At 47.0% G+C, this 16644-nt stretch overlaps 1 protein-coding gene across 7 annotated transcripts in view; it reads right to left on the bottom strand.

Moving 5' to 3' along the window:
- DGKG (diacylglycerol kinase gamma) overlaps nucleotides 1-16644 on the bottom strand; it is a 194942-nt gene that overhangs the window by 112308 nt on the left and 65990 nt on the right. For 4 of the 7 annotated variants that reach the window (XR_004320963.1, XM_032482760.1, XM_032482770.1 and 1 more), the window contains exons 6-12: nucleotides 16122-16292; nucleotides 13565-13614; nucleotides 10136-10210; nucleotides 9296-9418; nucleotides 4879-4996; nucleotides 3241-3329; nucleotides 64-180 (exon numbers count right to left, since the gene is read on the bottom strand). Coding sequence is in view for 6 of the 7 variants with exons in the window: in XM_032482760.1 (XP_032338651.1) it covers nucleotides 64-180; nucleotides 3241-3329; nucleotides 4879-4996; nucleotides 9296-9418; nucleotides 10136-10210; nucleotides 13565-13614; nucleotides 16122-16292 (743 nt within the window). In the remaining variant the exon portion in view is untranslated. Of the gene's footprint in view, nucleotides 1-63; nucleotides 181-465; nucleotides 1822-3240; nucleotides 3330-4878; nucleotides 4997-9295; nucleotides 9419-10135; nucleotides 10211-13564; nucleotides 13615-16121; nucleotides 16293-16644 lie in introns of those variants that run through there. The other 3 variants (XM_014562711.2, XM_006188834.3, XM_032482793.1) reach the window with 3 other exon arrangements.

Genomic DNA, 16644 nt, shown 5'->3' with positions numbered 1-16644 from the left:
GTCCACAGCTTGAGCCAAAAACCACACTGAAAGGAAGCAGGGCTGCCCTGGGCGCCAACCCACCGTCATCCGGCACCACACGCAGTGCCGCGCGGTGACACTCTGGTAGCACTTGATACTTTTGTGGCACCGGTCACACTTGACGGAGGAGTTCCCTTCCACCCACGCGTGCTGCATCACCTGCAGGAGGGAAGGGAAGGATACCAGGAATGGCTGCAGAACTCGGCCCCTGGGCCCGGGGCCTGAGGAGAAGGGCCGGGGAGGAGCACAGGGCCTGGGCGGTGGGGAGGCGCGAGCGGGGTGGGCAGTGGCCAGAGAGGGTTGTTTCCTGTTTAGTGGACGCACTTGTTGATGCTGGGCTGCTTTGCTGAACTGCACTGCTGTGGTTGCTCCCTGCCTAACCGCTATCGTGCTAATCAAGGGGGATGAAAAGCCACTTTGCCTGCTCTTGAAGCAGTTCATTACCCCTGGCAGTCAAGCCTCGGAGCAGCATCTCGTCAGGCTGTCCGTCTGTCTTGCAGAACTCTTTGCAGAGGGATGTGCTTGTGGGCGCCCTCTTCTGGAAGGCAGCGCGATGCAGGGGAATGCGGGAGGGCTTGAGCAGCAGACAGAACTGGTTGGAGTCGCTGATCTTCCACTTCGCAGCAGGGTGACCTTTGGCCAGTTCCTGGACCTCTCTGAGTCTCAGGTCCCTCATCTGTATAAATTGGCAAAATAAGCCCCACCTCTAGGTTTGCTGGGAGGATTAAATAAGTCGGCACGTTTGGAAGGACCTTCCTGGCACAGTTGCGGCCCTTGGGAAGTGCCCCTGAAGGGGAGCTCCCTTACCCCTTCTGTCTTCAAAGCGCCAGGGGCTCTCAGCCTTAGCAGCCCCTCAGGACCACCTAGGAAGCTTCTAGAAGTCCTAACGCCCAGCCCTCACTCCAGACCAAATAAATTAGAGTCTCTGGGGGATGAGATCTATCATTCGTGTGTTTCAAAGCACGCTGAGTGATTGTAATACGCAGCCAAGGTTGAGAAGCACTCTGGAAGGAAGTTAAGAAAGAAAATCCAAAGGAGCCGGTGCAGGTCATCAGCCAGGGCCTCCACATTGTCCCCTGAAGAGCTGCTTGTACCTGCTTCTGGGCCAGGAGATGCCCCTAAGGCAGCCTAGGAACTTGGGAAGTAGGTGGGATGCATGTGTGTGTGTGTCTGTAAGTGCAAAGTTACCCATGACTCCAAATTCTGGGGGCCTCAGCCCCTCAGTCAATTCCCCCAGGAATTCTATAGAACTTCTCAAAAAATTCCTACCAGGGTACCTCGAATAGCAGAAGGGGGTGGATATGGACTCTGGCGGAACATGGGGACATAGCCTGAAGTGCCACCTACAAGCACAATATTAAAAACACATGGAATATTTGCATGATGCCCTCCATGTCTGCATTAGATAAATGTTTTAAGTTACTTATCAATTAAGTTTGTCTTCCTTCCACAAGGTTTTTGGTCAAATCGTTGCTCTAGAAGTTGTGTCACTTTTATTTCTCACCTTCTGCCATTCACCCCTGAAGGTAAAAAGAACCCAGCTTACTAATCAATCTATCATCTACCTGGTCACATCATTTGCAACGGGATTATTATTATTTGCATTTTACAGAGAAAAAAACGAGGCTTCAGAGAGGTTAAGTGACTGGCCCTAGGTTGCAAGGCTGTTAAGTGGCCAAGCAGGGACTCATGGCCAGGTCTTCTGACTCCAAGTCCATAGTAATCTCCCAACACCACGTTGTCTTCTCCATCTTCTTCTGGGGTCGGAAGAGATGGTGAAGGACTTGGGCTGCCCCTGGAGACTCAGAAGGTCGTGAATGTGCCCTGCTGGCCACTCAGTGGTCTCCCTCTGTTCCAAGTGTGCCAACGGCTGGAGAGCAGGCTTAGGGCCTGAGCCCAGGAGGTGCAGCACAAGTCCTGGTGAAAAGCATGGACACGGAGAGGTGTGTATGGGCATGGTACTGAAGGAGACATGAGGCCATGTGGTGTCTCATGGGCATGCATGTGTGTCCTTGGAGGTGCCCTTCTTTCAGAGTCCTCCTGGAGAGGGCAGACACCACTCCCACGTGCTAACCATCTCCTGACTCAGACTCGTCTATGGGGTCTTCCCTCTGCAGCCACTCAGAGTGCCCTTCTCCTGCTAACTGGAAGAAGAATCTATTTCCAGGCTCTGTGAATGGCATCCCCCAAATGGCCATGTTAAAAATCTGGTAGCCATTCTCCACATTTCCCCCTCTCTCATCGCCTATATCCTTATCACCAAGTCCTGGTGGTAGTATCTCCAAATTATCTCTCAAACTCCCCTTTTAGCCAGTGGGACAGTCAAAATACTCAGCAAATGGCACGGCTGTGGGAGACGCACTCCGCACAGACACAGCCACCCCTGTGCTGCTGTGGACATATCAGAGCATAGCGGGTGAGTGCACCCTGCCCCAGTCAGGCCCTGAGTGCACTCTTGTTGGAAGTTTTTCCCCCACTCTGATCTGCTCTCTCTCCTGCACCCTGGTCAGAGCAATTAACCTTATTTGCAAACCCAGTTGTTTCTTCATGAGCTCAAAATTCTTCCAAGGCCCTTTAGCTGCATACGAAATTCCTTCCCAAAAACTCGCAGTGGCCTCACAAGACCTTCCCCAGCCCAGTCACCCCAGTTTTGGAGCACATCTCCTGCCACTGCCCTTTAAGCATTCTCTATCCTGGTCATACCTAACCAGGTACAGATCCCAAAATAAGCCATGTCCCTACGCCATTACACCCAAGGCTCTTCTAGCCTGGGTGCCTTGTCCTCCCTGATTCCTTATGAAATCCTCCTGATTTGGGTTCAAGACACAAGTCGAATGCCAGCTCCTTTATGAAAGCTTCCCTGCCCTGCCCTCCAGTGGTGCCTCAAATGCACGCCGCGCACAGCCCTATTGCTACTGCTCATCTCACTGCTTTGGGCTTTGCTCTCGTGCCTGTCTCCCCCCACTGGACTGCACAAGCCTCCAGGCTGAGGACCACCTTTCAACCTCCATACCCCCTAGCACAGTGCCTGGTACTTGTGGGCACTGGGGAGATGCTGAATGGATTGATGGATGAACAAGATGGTTTCAGGGTGGTCCTCGAGGCACAGAAGGGACTGGATAAAGCTCCCAAAGCCCCTTCCTGCCTACAAGTCTGTGGAGATGGACATGTTGCCTGGCACACAGCATGCGGGAGAACAAGGTAATAGGTGTCACCAACCTCGCCGCCCCTTTTGGTTTTTGAGTACGTTTTGACACACCCAGGTATGTTTTTGGATACACAGCGTTCGTGGACAGTGTATTTACAGTCTGAAAAAAAAAAGAAAAGTGGCTGTGAGTCACCACCTAGGAAGGGTCAGCCACCCCTCACCCCCAGCCCTGTCCCCTCACTCTAGCTTGTGCCTCCCTCTGCGTGGCCAGTCTGGGGCAGGGGATGTACCCTGGAGCTGGCCTTGTCTAATGGAAAGTCGAAAGTCTCCAGTTGCTCACTGAGAAGAGCATCCACGGTTATCTCCCAGACATGCTCCTGCCCCCTCCAGCCTGCCTACCCCGCTGCCTCCCACCACGGGCAGTGAACGCAGCATGAAAACATGCCCAGAACATCGCTTTTGACTTCAGGAGAGGGTGAGGAGCCATCCTCCCAGGGATGCTAGTGCCACAGTACTGAATGTCGGGATGTGGGGAGTGGACAGAAAGGCCAGGAGTCTTCCTACCTCTGGAGCCAGGCAGGCCTGGGCCCGAACTCCGGCTCCACCATCTGTAACTACCCATATGATCCAGGGTATGGTCCCTCACCACCCTGACATTCAGGGTTTTCTCCAAAATGGGAATAAAATTGCCTCTCTCTCTTTGTGGGCCCTTTGTGGCATTAAATGAGATAATCTGTACAAAGCACCATGTGTCTGGATCAGAACAGCTATTCCACAAATGACTCTCGTTGTTACTACTAGGCCAACAGCTGAGGCCCACAGGCATAGAACCCAAAAGGATCTATAATGAAAGCTGGATTTGAATGGGTGCTGGGAAGACTAGGGGCCCCTTCTTTTGCCTGCTGATGCCTGTCTTGGTGGACACCGGGCCTAGCTCTGCTAAGATGACTTTTGTGGCAGAGGTCGCCTGCTGCTGAGCTCCCGCGTGCATGCCACATGAAACTGTTTGGTGACCTGCCCCGCGCCCGAGGGCCCCTCTGCCTGCAGCAGCAGCTCCCCACTCTCAGGTGGGTCCAGGCTGAATGCTTGCTGTCTGTATTCTGGGGTGGTTGGCAGGACTCTGCACCCACATACCCGGGCCCTGCAAAGTCTTCTTGCTGCAGCCCCTCCCCGCCTCCTGCTCCCTGAATCTACCTCCTTTCTTATACCACCCCTTCCTTCCATCTTTCTTTTGTTCTCCTTTCCAGCCTCCCTCCCTCCTTTTCCACGTGTGTTTTTCCCTCCTCTCCACTCTGACTTTACTAAATGGGTTATAAGGTGAAACAAAAAATTTTAATTTCCATTGCATTTATGAATATAATTGCATATTAATTAAAAAACCCAGGTTCTCCTGACCACCTAAAACAGTCACAAGCAAAACCCAATTGAAATTCATATGAGATGCTTTTTAATTTCACATGAATCTGAATAACTTTTTTCTAGGGATTCAGTGGCCCATGACGGGAATCCAATAGGACAATATTCGTCCATTTGACTTGGGTAGAACACAAATAGGACATGGGGGTCTCACTTTACTTCCTGCTGTTGGAACAATATGGCAGGCCCCTCAAGCTAAGAAGCAGAGATGCCTAGACTTTCTCGGCAATGGCTTATCCATGTGCAGAGCAAGAGAGTGCCTGGGGAAGGGGGTTTGAAGGAAGGTTACTCACAAATGCAGCACAGGCCTTGCTTCCGAACACCCATCAGCATGATGTGACAGAAGTTGCAGTAGGTTGGTTTCTTGAAATGCTTCAAGGTCCAGGAGTGCCTTCCGTCCCCCTTGGAGCCCTGCAGGGACAGCAAGGGAATGAGACGCTGAGTAGGCAGCCCCACGGGGGCAGGAGCCAGGGGCCGCCTCCTGCATGGCCTCTTTTTCCTAAAAAGAGTCTCTCCTCATATTTGAAAGACAAGTTATTCCTTTATTTTACTGTCGTATGGACTCTTTTAATAGAAATGCAAATCAAAACAAAATTCTTTGTGCGTGTGTAGTTTCTAAAATAAGCAAATATTAACAGTTAGGAATATAAAATATTAACAATTAGGAATATCTGAGTGGAGTCTGTGTGGAGGGGATAAAATTAGCCCTCGCCTGCACGGCTGGTGGAAGTGGGAATCAGAACGAACTTCTTTCTTTCTCTTTCTCTTTCTTTCATCTGTTATCTACCAATCATCCATCTATCTGTCTAGCTATCTACCTACCTACCTACCTACCTATCTCAAGGTCATTTAAATGTTTATGATCTTCAACTTATAAATTTCCATTCCTGGAGTCTATCGAAATCGTTTTTGAAAGCTAGATGAGCACTTCTGTGCCCCATCAGATGTAATAACTCAGCATTATTTACAGTAATGAAAAACTGAAAGTATCCTAAAGGCCTCAAAATGGCCAAAAGGTCGGAGGTCCATCTGTATGACTCCAGGTTAAGTGGCCATCAAAGAGGTTTTACAAGACAATGGAATAGCTTGGGAATGTGCTCATGGCACAGTGCTGAGTAAAAAAAGCCAGAATGCAAATTTGATGATATATTATTATCTTGGTTTTATACAATAATATCTTGGATGGGAAAAATGTCACCAAACTGTTGGCAGAAGTTAGCTATAGCTAGTGGCACTCTGGATTTATTTTACTCTCTAATTTCTACTTTCTTCTGTATTATCCAAATTTTCTACAGTGAGTATGTACTCAAAAATAGCTTAGTAATGTATTCTCTCATCAACTTTCTGTACACAGATAAAACAGCAAAGAGACAGAGACAAAGAGAGGGTTAAGCCACTTCCTCCTGACTTGGCTCAGAAGGGAACCCAACCTTTTCCAGCAGAGAAGCCAAGCCTCACATAGTCACACACCTTCCCTGGACACTGAAGCGCCCACCTTCTAGCCCCTGGGAGTGCAGCCTCGCTGAGGGCTGTGCTTCAGAAACCTCCCTCCACATACAGGGTCCCTGAACCTTTGTCATAGGCTCCACCAGAAGAGTAACACTCTTGGGCTGATCTCAAGGGTAGTGAAAAGCACTGGAAGGTGATAAAGATCGAGAATCAGGTACACGGAGTCCAACGTGCTGGATTGAAACCCACGTCTTACTCCCGGGCCCCTCTGGTTTGGGCTGGTCATGGCAGCCAGATTCATCCCTGTGCTCACTCCCGTTCCAGTGGTCTCTAGAGGGGCCCATGTGCTTCTCCAGATGCTGGTCTCCTCCCAGGGCCAGGATAAGCTCTTTTCTTCTTCCCACCTCTGAACCCTGCTGCTTCCCAAACCTGAGTTTTACAGAATTGAAGCCTTTGTATCTATGGCTTCTACTTTCGTAAATGGGTTCACTAAGTGATGAAATGATTCATTAAAAGTTCGAGTCATTCATTCCTCTGACAAACATCAACCTCAAGGGATGTCTGTAAGAATTAAATGAAATAATATAAGTGACGCTCCTAATCCAGTGCCTGACACGTTGTAAATGAAAACTTTCAGCAAGTTCCTACTCCACGCTAAACAGGGGGACACAAAAATAAGCTCACAGTGTTGTCCTATGTGTAAGGAGATAGACACACACCTTGTCTAGAAATGAATCAGGGAAGTTACATAAACAATAGCTCAAGGCCACACAAATGATACCCAGCCGGTGGTCACCCTGGGGGCTCTTGCTGGCCTCCGAGCCCATGCTCCTTCCATGCCTCTCCTCTACCTCCACAGACCAGGGTTTTCCTTCGTGGACAGAATAGAAATTATAGTCCTAGCAGACCAGCTCCTTCTTCATGCAGCCCAAAGGACGGTCATCTGACCTGAAAATACCTTTATTAGCGAAATCGATTAGCTGACTCTTGCTTTCCCAGATAGTATTTTCATGGATGCAGGGTAAGTGGCAAAGGGACCCTGACCCAGGATGAAGTTAACATTTCTGCTTGGGTTATAGCGCCATCGTGTGGCTCTTTCATTTCTGCACGTGGGAGGCCGCAGGGCGTGGGAGTCACCTTCCTTGTGCATGCCAGGTTTTATGCTGAAGCTGCAGTTTCCCTGGGAGACAGATCATTTCTCATATACCCCATTCAGAGATCCCCAGACTTTTCAGTGGCCATATGTGGGTTTTGAAAAAAGCCAAACAAGCAATGTGACTTTTAAGACACTGAGGAATGTTTTCTCTAGTACCAAAATATTACATGTAAAAACTTTTAATTCAGTGCATATTTTCAAATAAACACATAAAAAATTTCATTATTAAAAACCAAACACATATTTGCTTTTTGTTTGCATTTCCCTGATATAAAATACGGTTTTCTTTTCTTTTTTTTTTAAAGTACGGTTTTCTAGAAGGCTGATCTGGCATAGGGGGGAGACACTGGGGAGAATGTTAAAGAAACTGTCTCTCCCTCTTCCAGCCGTAAAACAGGGGGATCCTCTCCAAGCAAAGGGCTGGTGGCACTTTGGTCTCAGCAAGTCCAAAATAGGAACTAGAACTAGAAATTGGTTCCTTGTGATTAAAATCTCTCATTTCTATTCTCATGTTTCAGAGAAAAAACAGGTGTGTTGAAACAGCACTCAAGCAGAACTTCCACTCTCAGGCAGATATAATCTTGAGGAGTGATAGCTGGAAGTATATCTTACTTATCTGAGCACCCCCAGGTCCTAGCTCACGGGGGCTCTTGCACACAGTAGGTTCTTGGTAAGGAATCACTGCATGAGAAGTCTGCTGTTACTGAATATGGAAGGTGGCCTCTGGTACTAACTAGGTGTATGTCCATGGGCAGGCACTGTTACCTCTCTGGACCTCAGTATGAAAAATCAAGGGGGTAAATCAGGGATCACCAAGGTCTCTTCCAACTCTGACCTCCTAGGGTTTTAAGAAGGGAACAAAAAGGGAGTGTGTAGATCCTGGTTCCTTGATTTCTAATTAGCACTTGGGAAGAACTGGGCAGGCTGTGAGATAACTGCAGGATTCTTAGTCTCCTTGAGTGCTGGGAATGAAGGCTCAGCTTTAGTCCTGAATTGCAGAACCGTCAGATGGACACATTACGGGCAAGAATGTCAGCTAGAGGCTGACCCCCTGCGCTTCCTGTTCTGTTCCTCTCTCTTGACTCCGTACTCTCAAACAGATGCTGTCACGCAACTTGTGTGACTTGGCCTGGTAAGTGCTAACGTCACCATTTGTACTTCTAGTTTTTAATCTTTCCTACCTCGTGTATGGAAGCTACTTCTCATGGTAAATAAGCAGACTAGGTCAGATGCAGGCACATGCAACCAGCAATTTCACACTAAACCTCTACGTGTATTTCCTAGGCTGATCGCACTGGGAAGTTTGATACATCCTGAACTTTCTTCCATTTGGACCTTTGATCAAGCTATTCTTCTGGCCACAAACTCTCTCTTCTACCATCCAAATCACACCCATCCTTGAGAGCCAGATCAAATATCCTAGGCCCTTCCACTTGCTGTTTATCTCAAGACTGGGATATCAGAATCCCACGCATCCTTCAGAGTCAGGGCAGACACCCTCCACGGTTTCTTCCACCGGGCTCACTCCTAAGTGTGGGGCATTAGAAAGTGCAGATTTTGGAGTCAAGTACAAATAAATGCTGGCTCTTCCCCTGGCTCTCCTGGCTCAGAATCTCAGTTTTCCGTCTGTATGAATGGGTAAAAAAGATAATCTACCTCATCTGGTTGTTTTGATTGTTAAAGAAGATATCATAATTTAACACATTCACCTCAGATCGGAATTTTTTTCTTCCTTTCTTCCTTTCCTTTTTTCCTTCCTCAACTCTCAGCATTTTTAAACCAAACGTGTAGAAAAGATGGAATTCTTCTTTGAATGTTTTCCGGCCTTGGCCTGGCTGAGCATAAGCTTCCGGTGGGTGAATATTGTATCTGTGTCCCCTTGCAGCCCTCAGAACAGTATCTTTATTTAGTAATGATTGAATAAATGCTTGTCAAATTAATGAATGTATTTCAGGTACTATTAAGTAAAAAGAGAGGACTTTGGGGCTGGCCTAGAGAATATGGGGTTTCCATTGTCTGGGGCAGAAGCCAAGCATATTGACCTCCACATGGAGCCTGATGTTTCTGAAAGGCAAGAGATGTTTGAGCTCAAGCTTGCCACTTACAGAGTCGTCCATGCCCAGGAGGACCAGCAATGGGATGGTGGTCATCCCTCCGTGGACCCACTCCTGGAGAGACACAAAGCCGTCCCGGTCGTAGTCCATCCCTTGTAACATCTCCTTCAGTATCTGCGGAATCCACAGAGCCACAGACTTTCATCCTCGACCTCTCTGTGCCCTCCCCTCCCTCTTCTTTCTCTTTTGTTCTGTGTTTTCTGGCTTGTGTTTTCCCCCTTTTCCCTATAACTCAGAGTGAGTGGAGCAGGGAGGAAGCAAATGCAGGTGAGGAGAACAGGGTTCCAGGCCTGGCTCTGCCCCGTCCTAACTAACTCTGTGACCTTGGGCTGCCACTCCGACTGTCTGGGTCCTGCTTTGCTCATCTGTAAAATGCAACTAGCGTGGCTATGTTTGCAGCACTGTAGTGAGGATTAGAGAAAACGTATATAAAATGCCAAAGAGAATATCAGACTCACAGAAGCCCTCAAATATAATTATTATTAATATTATCTACAATTAATAATATCATTAATATTAGTATTATCTGATGATTGAGAAAAACCTTTAAAATTCTTTCTAGCTCTTAATTCTTTGATCCATGAACTGTTACAAATATTTAGCTCTGGTGAAAAAATTAGGGGTACTACTAGGTATTTGATCTAGTCTACATTTTTCCCTGCTGCCTCTAATTTTTCCTGTCAGAGAAGTGGGAGGTCCAAGCGTAGGACCCCAGGGAAGCCGCCTGTAAGATGAGTCTGGGAGAGCCTTGCACAGTAAACATCTGTTTCCAACTCCCCCTCTCATCTTGGAAGCTCACTTAGAAGACACCCCATGCTTCTGGAAACTCACAGGCCTTAGCTCCGTGGGATCCCACTCGAGATACTGGGCAATGTGCAGCATTTGGTTGACGATATGATCCATCTCCTAGAAAACATCAAGGGGAGAAGCCAACTGAAGATGTGTTTTCAAGAGCAAGACTCAAAATCCAACCCCTTGGGAAGATGGGCAGGGCGGGGTGGGAGAAGCAGCTGCTGCCAGATACTGGCCTTTCATCACAAGCTCACTGTTTTTGCTCTTTATTTCTGCCTTGACCACAAAGCTCAGCAGAGAGTAGCTGCTCACAAGCAGCACAGACCGTGGATGAGCCAGAGATCCGCAGAAAGCTCACTGAACACTGACCTCCTCCTGGACCCACCTGCACCCACCTTCCTTCCCCTATTCTGTGCTTTCACTTAGAATAGAAAGCACTCCTGTTTTCTCCTTCTTTGTGATCGTAGCTCCCACAAATACTTACAAACCAAGACACTTCTCTCCTCCCCCTTTCCCCACACCTCATTCTCACAGCTTTAGCAACTTGGGATCCATCTCTACCCCTGAGGGGTCAGTGTCAGTTGGATGTAGGGCCACTGTGTTGGTCCCTTCTCAGGCACTATGATTCAGATTCCTTTTGGCATCTCCTTTGTTTCCTTTGTATCATGTCCAGCCCCGAGCCCAGGATTCTGGGAACAGGAAATTCATGAAGGGTATGTTTGCCTAATGAGTGAGCCTTTTGTTTGGTTCCAAGGCCAGGCTCCATCTAAAATCTCACAGAATTGTTGGATGCTAATGAATCAGTGCACTGAGAGTCCCACTGAAACATACTGGACCAAGGAAGCATTTGCATGTCTTGGGCACCACCTAAGATAGTTCATAGTAAGGTTGATTTGGGGATACACATTGGAGAACTGAAGCAAGGTTTAAATTCTTCCACGAGGTAGAATGCTAGGTCAAAACAAGCATGCTAAAACCTAACAGGGATTTTTAAAAATTGTATTTCATTTAAATTAGAAACTAACCCATTGCAAAACTGCAGATGAGGCAGTAGACAGGGGTAAGGAAGTGGGCAGAGAGGTGGGCATAGGGGTTGGCAGAAGTTCCAACAGAAAAGAGCTTGTGAATCTGGTTAAGTCCCAGATTCAACGTGAGAAAACAATGTGATTCAGGAATAAGACTCAATCTCGGGCTGTGTAAATGGGCGGGCATTTTCAGGAAGCAGAGCGGGAAGGTTTCAGGAAGAATTAGTTCCCCAGATGTGGATACTTAAAGCGTCTTGGAGGAGTGGGTTCAGTCCTGTGCCTTATATTAAGAATGGCATTGACAAATCAGAGCTTGGCCAGAGTGGATAGTTAAGCCTGCTTTATTAGGAACAGTGTAGGAATTAGGAAATTTGAGCTTGAAAAAGATTTTAGGGAAGATGTGATAGTACTGTCCAATACGCGAATGCCTATTGTATAGAATTGGTATTCTATCGGTCAGCTGTCCTGGTCAGCCACAGAGGGCAGAAGTGAGCTGAGGATGGAGGGAAGGAGGATTTGAGGGTTGGCCTATTTTGATCTCTCTATTGAGTTGGGGGACGGGGAGGGGAGGATATACTCAGTTTTTGTATTGAAGATTTCCCTGTCAGACCACAGATGCGTCTTGGGCAGGGAGCACGCCCTCTCTAACAGTCATCCACAGCAGAGGAGCAGCTATTCTAAGGTAGGGGATGAACTCCCCGTTACTGGGAGTGTTAACAAACAGACTGGGCATCCAACCGCCAGGGAGTTTTGGTGGGATGTTGAAAGAGAGGACTATTTTGAGACTCACTTCAGTCCACCAATGTTAGCTTCCAAACAGATCCAGAATTTAACCACTTCTTACCACCTGCAATGCTGCCACCCCGGTGTTAAGTTACCATCATTTCTTGTCTTGTTTATTTTAATAGCCTCCTATCTGGATCCCTGCTTGCATCGCTACAGTCTAGACTCAGCACAGCAGCTAGAGCGATCGGTTAGAACCTAAGTCAACCACATCACTCCTCTGCTCAAAATCTGCAGTGGTTCTCTGTTTCTCCAGAGTAAGAGAGAAAACCTTTTCAGTCGCCTGTAAGGCTTGATAATGCTTTGCAAATGCCCCTTCTCATTACTTTTCTGATCTCATTTCCCATTATGCACTCCGACCTGATTCGTTTAGTCCTTCTGCTCCAGTCACTCTGGCCTCCTAATTAATCTGCTACCATTCCAGGCACCCCTCAGGACCTTTGCACTCTGCCTGGAAGGTGCTTTCTCTAGACATCCCTGTGACTCACCCTCTCACTTCCTTAAAGTCTCTGTTCAGATGTCCTCTCCTCAGGGAGACCTTCCTTGGCTCCTCCAGCTTAAACTGCAGCTCCCCCAACGTCTCCTCTCCCTCCTTTATTTTCCGCTAGCACACATCTCTATCTAACATGTTTTACTACACTTTTCAGTGTGTGTGTCTGCACCAGAAGGAAAGCACCACGAGGGCCTGGATTTTTCTCCGTTGGCTACTGATAAATCCCCAGGTCTTCGAACAGTGCCTGACATACACTAGAAACTCAATAATTATGTGTTGATCAAATGCTCGAGAGTGTGATTCTCTGGTGGTTCCCTCACATGACCCAACATTGACAGCACTGCCCTGTGGCTGCAGGCATCCCTTAAAGACGCTCTGGAGTTCCGAAGGAACTGGGACGATGACGGTGTGGCTGGTCTAGTGGATGTGTTCCCTTTCTTCCTTTCTCTGGTCTGACTCAGCCCCAGGCACTTCAACCTCAGAGCCTTTCCATTAATGAGCCCCATCTCTGACACTGCCAGTCACGAGGACGGGGCCTATCTGGTTCGATTTGCCTTCTCCCCTTTCTGCCTTCTTTCTTTTCCATCCTTCTTCTAACCCCGTGACCCCTGACCTATCCCTGCCTCCTCCTGAGGGGAGGTGTGGGCCAGACCCAGGCTTTCCCAGGTGCAGTGGGAGGGGCTCCTGTGCTCAGAGCAGACAGAGCCAGGCTCCTGGAACTAGTGCCCCCGGGGTATGAGAGGAAGACAAAGGGGGTTGGCAAAGCACACCAGCTGTTACCTACCTTCCTCCTGCCCTCCTGCCCTGGTCTCAGTGCCTCCCCCCACCTCCTCCCCTCTGCCCCTGGCCTCCAGCAGGAAATTGCAGGGGGGTTTCTGAACCAGTTGGGAAGTTAAACTAGATGAGATAGTAAATCTCATTTCCCCAATCTGAGATTTTGCCATTTGGGCTTCTGGAATGAAAAGGCAACCTGGAGTTCAATCTCTCCGGGCTGGCTCTTTAGAATTAGAATCTGGGGGGTTCTACTCATCTCTGTGGCCCATAGTGAGACATTGCTATTCCTATGAAGATGGAACTGAGAGTTTTCCCTTTACCAGACTCTCCCTTCACCTGCTCCCCTCTCCCCCAGCCTTTCTTGGATCTTGGAGGGATATTTGGAGAGCTTACCGCTTGGTCCAGGAGACCGTTCTCATCTGAATCATAGAGACGAAACATGACTGCAAAAAACACAGAGGTGAGGCTTGAGGTGTCCTTCAGGCACCATGGATGGGCTGAGACTTTGCTGCGGCCAGTTTCCAGTTCAGACCATCACTGGGGCGAAGTCTGTTGCAGCCAGCTCACCCACCCTCCAGGGCAAGGAGTCTGACTTCTTTACAGAGAGGGTGGGAAAAGGGAGAACCAAGCCACCTGCCTTCTGGAATTGTCTAAGCAATAACTCTGTGGCTAATGAGATCTGGGTCATGAGTGTGAGTCCCCGTAGCATCTCTGTACTTCATGTTTATTCAGTGGTGCGTCTCTGGTTGGAGTTTAAGTTGTTTAAAAGTAAGGTCATGGGATTTAGATTCTTTGTGACTCCTCTGAGTGTCCGGGTGAGAGACACTCGGCATACAAGGCTAACTCGCCAAACAGGTGGATGCATGATGTAATGACAGATCTTTGCCCTAGTGATGCCCCCAGACCCTGGGCCCCAGTGGCTCTAGCATGTCCTACTGTGCATGAGGGATAAAATGAGAATGCGTGAATAAGCATCCAGGGCCTTGGGCAAGTCATTTAACTTTTATGTGCTTTCTTATATGTAAAATGAGAATAATCATGTCGACTTTCTAGGGTTATTGTGAATGTTGATGGTCTGTGGTTAATGAGATAATGCATTTAAAGTGCTTAGCAAAAATAAGGTGTTCAATGATGAGTTATTATTATTATTTACATTGATGATAGGTAGGATTTCAGGCCATCATTTCCCCAAAAATACATGTTTGGTTATTTTTTTTTAAAGCTTAATTTGTTTTTGATCACTAAAATCAGGGAGGATTTGGATTTATTTGGTTTAATTAAAAAAAAAACAAAGAAAACTTTACAAGACAAATGACCAAGCTTCTGCAACAAAAAATTGTAAGGAAAAAAAATAAGCAAAAGATTAAAAGAGACTGAAGAGACACAGTAACCAGTAGCAATGCCTGGACCTTACTTGGATCCTGACTCAAACAAACAATGTTTGAATTGTTTCCCAACTATGGGAAAATAATGAATCCTGACTGAATATTTGCTAACTGTAAGGAATCCTTTTCTTCAGATGTGACCATGGTACTGTGGTTCTATTTAAGAAAAAGTTATATTTTAGAGGTACGTACTGAAATATTTACAGATGAAATTATATGATGTTTGGAATTTGCTTCAAAACAATCTGGGGCAGAGGGAAGGAGTGGGAGGTATAAAAAAACTTGACTGACTATAAGCTGGTAATTGTTGACGGTGGCTGACAAGTACATGGAAGTTCATTGTACTCTCTACTTTTGTCTATGTTTGAAATTTTCCACAATAAAAAGCTCTAAAAAATGCAGTTTCTTTTTATTGCCATGACAAGACTCAGACTGCAAGGCACTACTATGAAGAATCTGCCACATCCTCTCCCATAGTTATGAACAAATATCACACCTGAAACCCCAAATCTAACTGAATGTGGGAAATAATATGACATTTCACTTTTAACATTAGCCAGAAACCTGGTACATCTGCTTCCAAATTAGCAGTTAAGACCTGCAATTGTTAACACCTGACATCTATGGGGGAGCCTTTAAGCTTGGCTAGTGAGCAAACTGTTTCATTTTGGTTTTGGCAAGGGTTAACCTTTGCCAGATTTTTCCTTGCTACTGCTTAAGATTTGTTGACTCGTCTGCGTGTTAGCTGGAATTTTGACTTTTTCTATAATATATATGCTTTCCCCTCAGTGTCTACTAAGATCCCAAGAGAAGCCAAAACAGTATCTATTTTTTAACAAGGTCCCATCATGTTATAAAAAGTTTGCCTGCAGGCTCACAGAGGCCAGTGAGACCATCCCTGAAGTGACTCATGTCCAAGACTGCGGGCTGTTTCAGTCACTATAGGCTTTCCTTTCTGCCCCCAGTTATTATTCTCCTCCTGAAGACATGCTTTTGAAACTCAGCTCGACTCCCATATTTAACTAGCCCTCATTCTCTAGAGGCCACAACACTTGGGGTGGAGAGGCAGGTGGGTGAAGAATTGGAAATAAGCTTTAACAAGATAGAGGTTGATGAGATCTCAAGAAAAAAAAATATGGATTCCTCATATTTCAAGTGTTGCTTGGACATGGAATAGGGGAAGGAAGACAGAAGTTGAAAATCCTCCCTTGAAAAATCTGCTAAGAGGAGGCAGCAGCTTTCTGATTGGAGGCTTTCCAGAAATCCTGCCAGCAAAGAAAGGGAGTGTTCACCCTTTGCAGAGACCCCTTCCTTTTCCAGCTCCTGGTTTTCAATACCAAGATTTCAAATGCACTTCCCACACTATACAACAGCTACTGTGTCCCAAGGCAGATTCTAGGAAATATACATGTTACTGCTGGTGACAGGGCAGAAAACCTCCCCCACTGGAGGCAGGACCTACCTCTGGATCCCAGATCAATCTCCAGCACGTTTAGAATGATGGACAGGACACTAGCTCTTCCTCTAGGAAACAGTCAAAGCCCCTTGACAGGGTGCATACGTACACTCTAGCTTATCCTGAGGTCTCCCCGTCTCCAGCAGGGACAGGTAACACACGACGTCCTTCAGGTACACTGTGGGGGATTCTGAGCCTGGAGACTGAACAACAGGGTTTCCCAGAGGGGTCGCAGCCGCTTGGTCTTTAGCTGGCACTTGCTTCTCGGTCATCTTTGATTCTGCAACAAGCAAAAGGAAAGCATCTAAGGACACAATGTTTAGTAAATATGAAACCCTTTGTTGCCCCATCCTTTTCATGGCAGAGGCAAGAATTTTCTATAAGTGTCTTCAAAAGCGTCGGTTACATAGATACAGTCAAATTGGTGGCCCTAGAAATCCAGTTTGTAGAGTACATATTCTCTGAATGAAGCCCATTCTGAGTCTTTTTAAGAGTCTATGGCTTTATAAGAAATTCACCTATGCTGTGTACATTTTCAGAAAAGATGATAGTGATTCTTAATAATGTCAATAGCTAATAGCTAATGTCATTTAGCCTAATTTGGGGGGGGGGAACACACCCCATCTATAGAG

The sequence above is a fragment of the Camelus ferus genome, chromosome 1 (assembly GCF_009834535.1).
Source record: "Camelus ferus isolate YT-003-E chromosome 1, BCGSAC_Cfer_1.0, whole genome shotgun sequence".
Lineage (NCBI taxonomy): Eukaryota > Metazoa > Chordata > Mammalia > Artiodactyla > Camelidae > Camelus > Camelus ferus.
Note: the sequence above shows the minus strand (reverse complement) of the source record. Positions and strands in the feature narration are given on the sequence as shown.